This window comes from Coptis chinensis, chromosome 3 (assembly GCF_015680905.1).
Source record: "Coptis chinensis isolate HL-2020 chromosome 3, ASM1568090v1, whole genome shotgun sequence".
NCBI classification, from domain to species: Eukaryota; Viridiplantae; Streptophyta; class Magnoliopsida; order Ranunculales; family Ranunculaceae; genus Coptis; species Coptis chinensis.
The window spans coordinates 13,731,706-13,741,234 of NC_141458.1; the positions used below are offsets into that span (position 1 = coordinate 13,731,706).

Here is a 9,529-nt window from a genome sequence, read left to right on the forward strand (position 1 = left end):
TGTTACCATATTCTTATAACTCATACCTCCATTTTGTGTTCACACTGATTGGACCATGAGATGTAAATTGGCAGTTTTTATTTCCAATCAGAATAGGTTGATTTTTTTTAGAACTTGATCAAACGGTAATATGAAGGCCTTGTGTGGCCAATACTCGAATCTGATGTGTTTCTGGGACACCACAAGATGAGTCATAAGTATACTGGAAGTTATCGATTTTAATCAGTGAATTAGCCTTCCTTGTGTCGTGTAGATTGTAAGCAAGAGCTATCCTATTGATTCATTTGTCTCTATGGGAGAAAGTTTGGTTTTAACTGACAAAAAAAGAAGAAAGTTTTGCTATTGCAGTATCGAGAAAAAATTAGCTAGGCGCTTGGAGCTAGGCACAGTGAGTTGTTGGAAGTTGGAATTCCGAACAATTTTAAGACTTACTGCTAAAAACGGGTGCTAAAAACCTTGTTGCTACTTACTGGTCATTTTAATTATGTTACTGAAAGTTATTTGGATATCTCTTTTGCCCATTTTGTCAGCGCATCTATTTAGTGCATGTGTCAACCCAGACACCCAGTGTATTATCATTGTGGAGTATTTCTAATATCTCGAGACCGAAATTTGATAATAATGAGATGACGTATTGTTGCTACTAAATACTACCATTCCCATAAATGCACGAGTAAATGTACACTAGAAACATATAAGAAATGCACGACATAAAAACATCTTCATTCTGATCACGCCATTCCCACAAATGGTTAATCAGACGCTGCTCTAATTCCACATGCTCGTGCCTATTATGCACATATGCTACGCATTGCAAGACTCTGCGAAATTCAGCTGAATTGGGGTTTCGGTCGGGAACAATTTATGTTATATTAGGATTTTCAAAGTAATCATGGTTAATAATAGGCTCAAAGTCTCCATATATAAACGTAAGCGTTCAAATAGTTATGTCGTTCTTCCTCAACAATCATGTTATGCAAAATAATGCACGCCGACATAACATCATGGAGCACATCTTTGTCCCACAAGCGAGCTTTGCCTCTAACAATTGCAAAACGAGATTGAAGAACCCAAAATGCTTGTTCAACGTCTTTTCTATAAGATTCTTGCATCAGCGTAAAAAATTTATCTCTTCTTGATTTAGGATTCCTTTTCGCCTTCACTAGTGTAGACAACTGAGGATATATACCGTCAGCCAAGTAATAACCGACAGTATAGTCCTTACCCATGAGAGAATAGTTTGCCGGAGGGGTTAAACCTAATGTTAGTTTGTGAAAAAGATTAGAGCGCCACAAAACATTAACATCATTATTAGTACTTGGTAAACCGAAGTAAGCATGCCATATCCACATGTCGAAAGAAGCAACTGCCTCGAGTACAAGAGTTGCTGATCCATGTCGTCCAGTATATTGTCCTGCCCATTCCATTGGACATGCTTGCCACGTCCAATGCATACAGTCTAGACTGCCAAGCATGCCAGGAAAACCTCTTAACTCAAAGAACACGAGCAATCGCAACGTCTTCTTCATTTGGAGATCTCAGATATTGTGCACCAAATCTCTCCACCACATGTTTGCAAAACATTTTAACAAAGAAGAGTGTTGTTGACTGCGCAATATGAAAATAATGATCCATTGAATCAGCTGGGCTTCCATTTGCTAGCATTTGCAACGCACACATTATTTTGCCGCGTGACGACAAACCAGGTTTATTGGTTGCATCATATTTCTTCATCCATAAATCACTATGTTCCTTAAGACCACTCCGAATCCTCGAGAATAGGTGGCTGCTCATTCTGTTGCGCTTCCGAAATAAAACTTCATCATATGTGGGATTGACACCGAAATAATCAGCCTTTAAAAGAGCATTTCCCGTTGCCCTATTACGGTTCCTATAAGCGCGTCCTGGGACAGACCCAACACGGAGAGTTGGTTGATTGGAGTTTTCAATGATATGAGCTGCTGTAACAAGATTCATTTGAATTGCGAGTGCAGCTGCTGTCAACACTTCTTGTTCATGCATGAAGTGTCTTTCAATACGTCGTCTTCTCTGGGAATCAGAATCATAATCATAATCATAATCATTATCACTATCAGAATTCATTTTGCTAGTAAATAAATTATGGAATAAAAATTGAAAATATTAAGAGTTGTGTGATAGAGCAAATTGGTTTAATTTCTTACGGAGAGTTATGTTATATATGCTGGTAGAGGGCTAGGAGAGTACACATGCAGCATGCGTACTCTAGATAGATTCCATGCATTTCTTACACAATTCTTTATTTTGCACACACCCCAATAAATAGATTCCATGCATGCATGATTCATTTCAATCTTGCCCACAATTCTTTATCTTGCACACACCCCAATAATTTCTTACATAATTCATTACAATCTTGCCCACAACCCAATGACCCTAATCAATAGCGTACAAAACCACAAGAAAATAAAATCCAATAATTCAATCGACCCTATAAAAGACCTGCCTTTTCCTCTCTCAAAGGCACATTCCCCGCAAAACATCGGTAATATTTTATTTTTGTATTATCAATAATCTGTTTTCATCTCTCTCTCAAGAACAATGTCAAGCGGGGGATCATCATTTAGCGTTGATGAAGACACAAGATATGCCAAGCATGGTTGGATAATTCAATTGATCCAATTACGGAACAAATCAATCGGGCAATATGTTGTGGGATAAAATTAAAGAACAATTTGAGAATCGAGGATGATAACGGGTTTTACAGAGGCACGAACTATGAGAAGTGTTACAAGTCGTTGACAACTTATAAATAAAGCAGTTACTTTATTTCGTGGATGTTTGAATCAAACCGAGGATATGAACAGATCAGGAACTAATGAAATGGACATTGTAGATATTTTTTATATATATTATTTAGCTATAATATAATTGATTAAACTCAAACTATAACGAAATGGCAACTTATATATATTATTTAGCAAGAATATAATTGATTAAACTCAAACTAATATTTTTTTTTCTTTTACAGATGGAGCAAGCAAGGAAGTTGTATGTCACCAAGTCTTTAGATAATAAACCCTTCAAATTTGATCATGCGTGGTTTATTTTAAAAGACTACGAAAAATGGGCGCGCCATTCAATTCCAACTACACCTGGTTTCTCTCAAGCTAATTTTCATAACGGGTCTCCAGCTCCATTAAACGAACAAGATGACATGGGGGGAACACCTGATTCTGAAATGCAAATACCTGGTGCATCAAAAAGACCGGATTGTGGAAGAGACAAATCAAAACAAAAAAAAAAGTTGACAGTCAAAACGAAACTTCTCTCAAAGAATTAACGCGACAATCTCAACGGGCGATGGAGGCCATTGAGGCAGCAACTGACCGTGGGAAAAATTTCTATGGAAGTGAAGCGTCTAATCCTTCAAGGATTAAACTTGCAAAAAAAAAAAGAATTCCGTGAGACATTGGCATGGGAAAAGGAGATCATGAGCACAAATACATTGACTATGACACCTCAAGGAAAAGAATGGTACAAAAACGCAAAGAAACAAATTTTGAAAGATCAAACTCTTCGCAATGTACGGACTCCTTCAAGAAATTTGCACTTTGAAGAATACGGAGAAAGCGATTGATTAATTTGATTAAGAATTTTAAATGTTTCGTACATGCATTTTTAATGTATTTCCTTTTAATTTGTTGTTTTTTTTTTTTTTCAATAAATATTTTATTTAAATAATTAATTAAGTTGTTGCAAATCGGAATAAATTTAATCTTAAAATTGAAATTATAACAAAGAAATACAACTAAATCAAAAAAAATTTAAAGGGTAGGATAGGATGGTAATTGCATAAATTAAGTTATTAAAAAAATAAAAAAAAAATAGAGAATTCAATTCTAACCGCTAGTGGGAGTGGCAGGTGGAAATATTAATCAAATTTCTAACCGCCACTGGCTATGGCGTGTAGAGTTATTTGGATTTTTTTTTGCTGAACGCCACTGGCTATGGTGTACAGAGCATACGCTATAGCGTTAAAAGTAACTGCATAAATAGAGAAATTTATAACGATAACGTTGGCGATATAACGTTTTAACGTACCATTGGATCACATTTTACGCGAATTTGGTGTTTTGCCGCACCATTGGACTTAGCCTAAGAGCATCTCTAGGTGGAATCATCAAGTGCATATTTGTCTATACCATTCGGAATTTCGCCAAAAACTATATCTAGGTGGAGACAAATGTAGAGGTATCAATTGTCTAGCCGCATCCGTAGAGGCATAATATTTGCGGTTTCGGATGTGGATGCAGAGCGACAGTGGTAGTGTCTGCGCCACTTCTAATGTCGCATGGGGGTTTTATTTTTATTTTTTACTTTTAGAATGGGAATGTCGCGCGCCACTTCTAATCCCACGTGGGTTGTTTTTTTACTTTGGAATGGTAAGGGCGACACTAGAACTCTCACGCAACAGTGGTAATGTCGAGTAGGGTAGGTCCTACACGAAATTTGAGATTCTGGTTTGCGTCTACCTAGAGTTGGTCATTGTTTGCCTCAAATTTTGGCCTCAAACATGCCTCCACCACCTAAAGATGCTCTAATTCTTCTTTTACCTCCTTTTATGTAACATTATTCAATTTATCCCTCTTTTCACTTGATTGCTAAATACTTTGTACAATAGCAGGCCATTTTAAGCACCATGGAAGACCTCACAGAAAAGGATTATATTTAAAAGTTGAACGATTATTAACACAATTTGCAGGTCCGAATTTGTGTTTGGTTTCACATAGGAAACCACTTTTTAATTCAACATTTCATAAAATAGGAGTCATGCTTTAGAATAATCTTCCCCACGAGAACAAATTTGATGGGTGTAGAGGCCATATTCTTGACATAGAAGGTTATAGGTGATAAGTGAGCCGTAAGTAAGTTAAGGTGGAGGAGACGATCTTTGGTGATCATGTCCAAGGAATGCCAACCATTTGAACTGCTAGAAACTACCGCGACAGGTGGGAGGACAGACGACGTAGGATCAAGGAGGGATCAACAAAGGGTAAGAGGCAGGTGAGAAGATATAGAATTCCAACTGCTTGAAACTGCCTTGACAGGTGGAGGGACCGAGGACGCTAGATAGAGGAGAGATGAACGACAGACAGGAGGCAGTTGAGAGAGAGGGGGAGTGAAGTATAAAAAGAGGGAGAAGGAAAAGGAGAAGAGGAGGAAAAACAGATTTGTTAAGAGAGAACACATTATATTAGAGAGAAGACATTGAATTAGAGAAGACCATTAAATTTGTTAACACATTTGGCGCCGTCTGTGGGGACCGAGGGAAAATGGCCACCATAACGAAAAGAGCGGTAGGGAGACCTAGAAAAGAAGCAGTTCGAGAGGCAGAAGAAGAAGAAGAGAGCGCAGAGATAGAAGGAGTGGGGGAAGAAGAGACATCTGAGGTGGCGGCGGATACCACCAGACTAGTGCAAGAGGAGATAGTCAGGTTACGCAATGAGAATGACGGTCTGAGAAAAGAAAAGGAGGCCACCCAAGTGGAAACAGAGCGGAGGGATCTACAAGATAGTGGAATGGAGGGAGAGAATGAAGAATTTCCATCCATAGGGGAGGAACAAATAGCGGGCATCACGATGGAGGTGGTGCAGGCGATGATTGAGAAAGATAGGGAAGCGAACAAAGGGGTGGAGAAAGTGAACCGAGGCAAATGAGAAAGAGGTGGCGAGTCTCAATAAGAACCCACTGGCTGATTTGGTATGGAATTCTGAAGTGCCAAAGAGGTTCAGTCAACCCAGGTTTGAAAGATATGATGGGAAAGGTGACCCAACAGATCATCTACATCACTTCCGGCAACAGATGCCGTTATGGTAGGAAAGCAAGTATGATGGACTCCGATGCATGATGTTCCCGGCTAGCCTTAAGGGGGGAGCATCAGACTGGTATTATAGATTAGCATCGAGGAGCATCAACAAGTTTGAAGAATTAGAGCGCGCTTTTGTCGATCATTTCATACATCAGAAGCGGAGAGTGGTAGATATCGCGGCCCTATTCAATGTCAAGCAAAGGTCAGCGGAATCGTTAAGGGAGTTTTTGTGTAGGTTCAAGGAAGAGACGCTGAGGGTAGAAAATTTGGAAGAACATACAGCAGTAATAGCATTCCAGCATGGTTTGAGACAGGGAACTAGAGTCCACGAGTCGGTATCCAAGATTGAAATCACCACGTTACACGCTCTGTATCCGAAGGTGGAGAAGTACATACGATATGAGGACATAATGCAGAGGAACGCAAAGGAACAGAGGAGATCAGGGAAGGCGATACAGGCAGTGGACAAAGATGACCGGAGGGGTAAGAGCAGTAGAGAAGAAAGGGATAAGATATCATACAGTGGGCAGAATCGCGGACCAGAGAGGACTGGGGATCGTGGTAGGAGAGACGTTCGGGAAAGGAAGCCGTACCGCGGAATAGAGCAAACTCCCCTTAACAGACCGTTGGAGGAGATCTTGCCACTGATTAAGGGTCTTCAGTACTATGAAGGTCCGCGAAATACACCAGGAGAAATAGAGGGGAAGCCATTCTGCGCCTATCATCAAATCCAGAACCACGTGACCAATGAATGTTATGCCTTGAAATGGTTGGTGGAGAGGATGATTGAAAAGGGAATGCTTAGAGAATTTATCACTAAGGGGCGCCAAGCTGAAAGATTGCCGGCACCAGCTAGAATCTTAGGAACTATCAACATTATTTTTAGCGGGGAAACACTTGGGAGAAATGTACACGGCGATAAGATCAGAAAGACAGCAAGTTTGCGACAGGTCAATGAAGTGGTGAGCATTCCGCGGTTAGTTAGTGGAACCGCGAAGGGAGAGGAAACCATAACGTTCACTCCAAAGGACCTGGAGTCAGTAATTTCGCCACATGAGGATGCCTTGGTAATCACCATTGCAATGGGGAATTATTTGGTAAAGAGGGTTTTGATAGACTGCGGAAGTTCGGTGGATCTGCTGTTTAAAGGAGCCATGGAAGAAATGAATATCGATAGAGACCAGATGAAAGCGCCGCGAACCAATTTGTTTGGATTCAACAGCAGTATGACCGAACCCGTGGGCGAACTAGTATTACCAGTAACTGCTGGTCCGACAACCGTATTCACAAGGTTCATGGTGGTGGACACTAACTCCCAGTACAATGCAATCCTAGGGAGACGGTGGATTCATGAGATGAGGGCAATTCCATCAACCTATTATCAGGTAATCCGTTTCCCCACAAATGGAGGTACGTATGAAATAAAAGGAGATCAAGTAGCCGCGATAATATTCCAGGTGTGAAGAAGAAATATGGTCCGCGGCATGAAAGGAGAGATTGCAGAGAGAGCCGGGGCGGCATAGCAATTACAGGAGGCAGCTTTGACAGTAATATACGAGCCACCACTTGGACCGAAAACTTTCGATGAAATTGAGATAGTGAATCTGGGGGCAGGAGACGAGGAGAAATTTACTTCGGTGGGTTCGGAATTGCCAAATGAATGGAAAAGTAAGCTAATACAGTTTTTGGCAGAGAATGAAGATATATTTGCTTGGGCAATAGAGGATATTACGGGGTTAGATCCTGAGTTTGCATGTCATCACTTGCACATGAATGAAAATGCGAAGCCAGTAAGACAAAAGATGAGAAGCGTGAGGCCGAAGTATGCGGAGGGTATACGCGAAGAGGTGACCAGACTGAAGGGGGCCGGGATAATTAGGGAGATTGAGTTCACGGAATGGTTATCAAATGTAGTCGCGGTGCCAAAGAAGAATGGCAAGGTTAGGATGTGCGTGGATTTTACAGACGTAAACAAAGAATGTCCTAAAGATTGTTATCCAATGCCACGGGTGGATGACTGGTGGACCGAACGGCAGGGTTCAAATTATTTTCTTTTATGGACGCTTCCATGGGATATAATCAGGTCGCGATGTACGGACCAGATCAGGAAAAGACAACCTTCGTGGTGGAAGGTGGAACTTATTGTTACACGAGAATGCCATTTGGATTAAAGAATGCTGGGGCCACGTTTCAGAGGTTAGGAGAAAAAATGTTTGAGGGCAAAATTCGGAAAGGGATGGAAATATATATTGACGACATGGTGGAAAAGAGCATGTCAGAGCGAGAACACTTAGAGGGTCGCAAGAAGACTTTCCTCATACTGCGGAAGTACAAACTGAAGCTCAACCCTGAGAAATGCACCTTTGGGGTAACTTCGGGCAAATTCTTGGGATACATAGTAACCCATCGCGGAATAGAAGCTAACCCCGAACAGATAAGGTCACTGATAGAGATGTCGTCCCCTCAAAATGTAAAAGAAGTACAAAGTTAGGTTTCGGAAGAGTCAGCGGCATTGAACAGATTTATTTCAAAATCTTCGGATAAATGCCGACCGCTATACCGTTTGTTGAGAAAAACGCCGGATTTCCAATGGACAGAGGAATGTGAAGGGGCCTTTCAAGAATTAAAGAGTTACTTGGGAAAAGCACCCTTGCTATCGCGGCGAATCGGGGAAAAGTCGTACTTGTATCTTGGAGTGTCGAATCGCCCGTGAGCTCGGTTCTAGTTCGGTGGTGGAAAGAGTAGAAAAGCCGGTTTACTTCCAAAGTAAAACCATCTTTGGACGCTGAAACCCGATACAAAGATAATTGAAAAGTACGCTTTGGCATTAATATTTTTCAACACGAAGTTGAAGCCTTTACCGAGTCACATTCGCGGTGGTGGTAATAACTAATTTGCCATTAAAGCAAGCGTTGAAGGCGCATAAATCGAGGGCGGGGAATGCTGAAGTGGGCGGTGATGCTCAGTTGTTATGAGATCCAGTATCAGATTCGAACTGCTGAAAAGGCGCAAGCCATGGCCGACTTCCTGGCCGAATTTCCAGCCGAGGACCCAACATGGGGAGAAGAAATGGTCATGGAACCAGAAAGGGAATCGAGTCAAGATCCATTGGATCCTTGGGATCCGCAGAATGGGTGGAGAGTATTCCGCACGGATCCGCGCGCATTACGAGGGAATGGAATTGAGTCGCCCGGTAACGCCTCGAGAACAATAAATTTCGGGCTGTCGATGATGAAACCGATTTGGCGGCTTCAAACAATGAGTCTAAATATGAGGCGGTAATAGCAAGTTTGGATCTTGCAAAGGATTTGGGGGTGAGAGAATTGTCTGTTTTCTCTTATTCAAACTTAGTAATTTGTCAGATGAATGGAGGATTTATGGCCCGTTGCCCAAGGATGGCGAGGTACTTAGAGGTCCTGCAACAGAGAGCAAGCAAGTTCGAGAAAATTAGCTTTGCACATCTAGGCCGTGGTGAAAATAGACACGCCGACGCTTTGGCCTATGTGGCGGCAGTGCTGCCGGGGACAGAGGGACGGACAATTGAGGTGAGAGTCCTAAGCGCATCTCCCAAGACATCGAAGAGAAAAGCGTTTGGCTTACAAGTGAGCATGAACAGGGTTGGATGATGCCCATTAAAACCTTCCTGATGGGTGAGGAAATAGAAGACAAACAAGAGAG

At 41.5% G+C, this 9,529-nt stretch overlaps 1 protein-coding gene across 1 annotated transcript; it reads right to left on the reverse strand.

Moving 5' to 3' along the window:
* Positions 1-908: 908 nt before the first annotated feature.
* LOC147508079 (uncharacterized) lies at positions 909-1,427 on the reverse strand. Its single transcript, XM_086596802.1, has one exon. It carries the CDS (start codon positions 1,425-1,427, stop codon positions 909-911), a length of 519 nt encoding a protein of 172 aa, XP_086452928.1.
* Between the last annotated feature and the right edge of the window lie 8,102 nt (positions 1,428-9,529).

Excerpts from the sequence above, each read along its gene's own strand:
- LOC147508079 (XM_086596802.1), bottom strand. The coding sequence starts at position 1,427 with ATGGAATGGGCAGGACAATATACTGGACGACATGGATCAGCAACTCTT.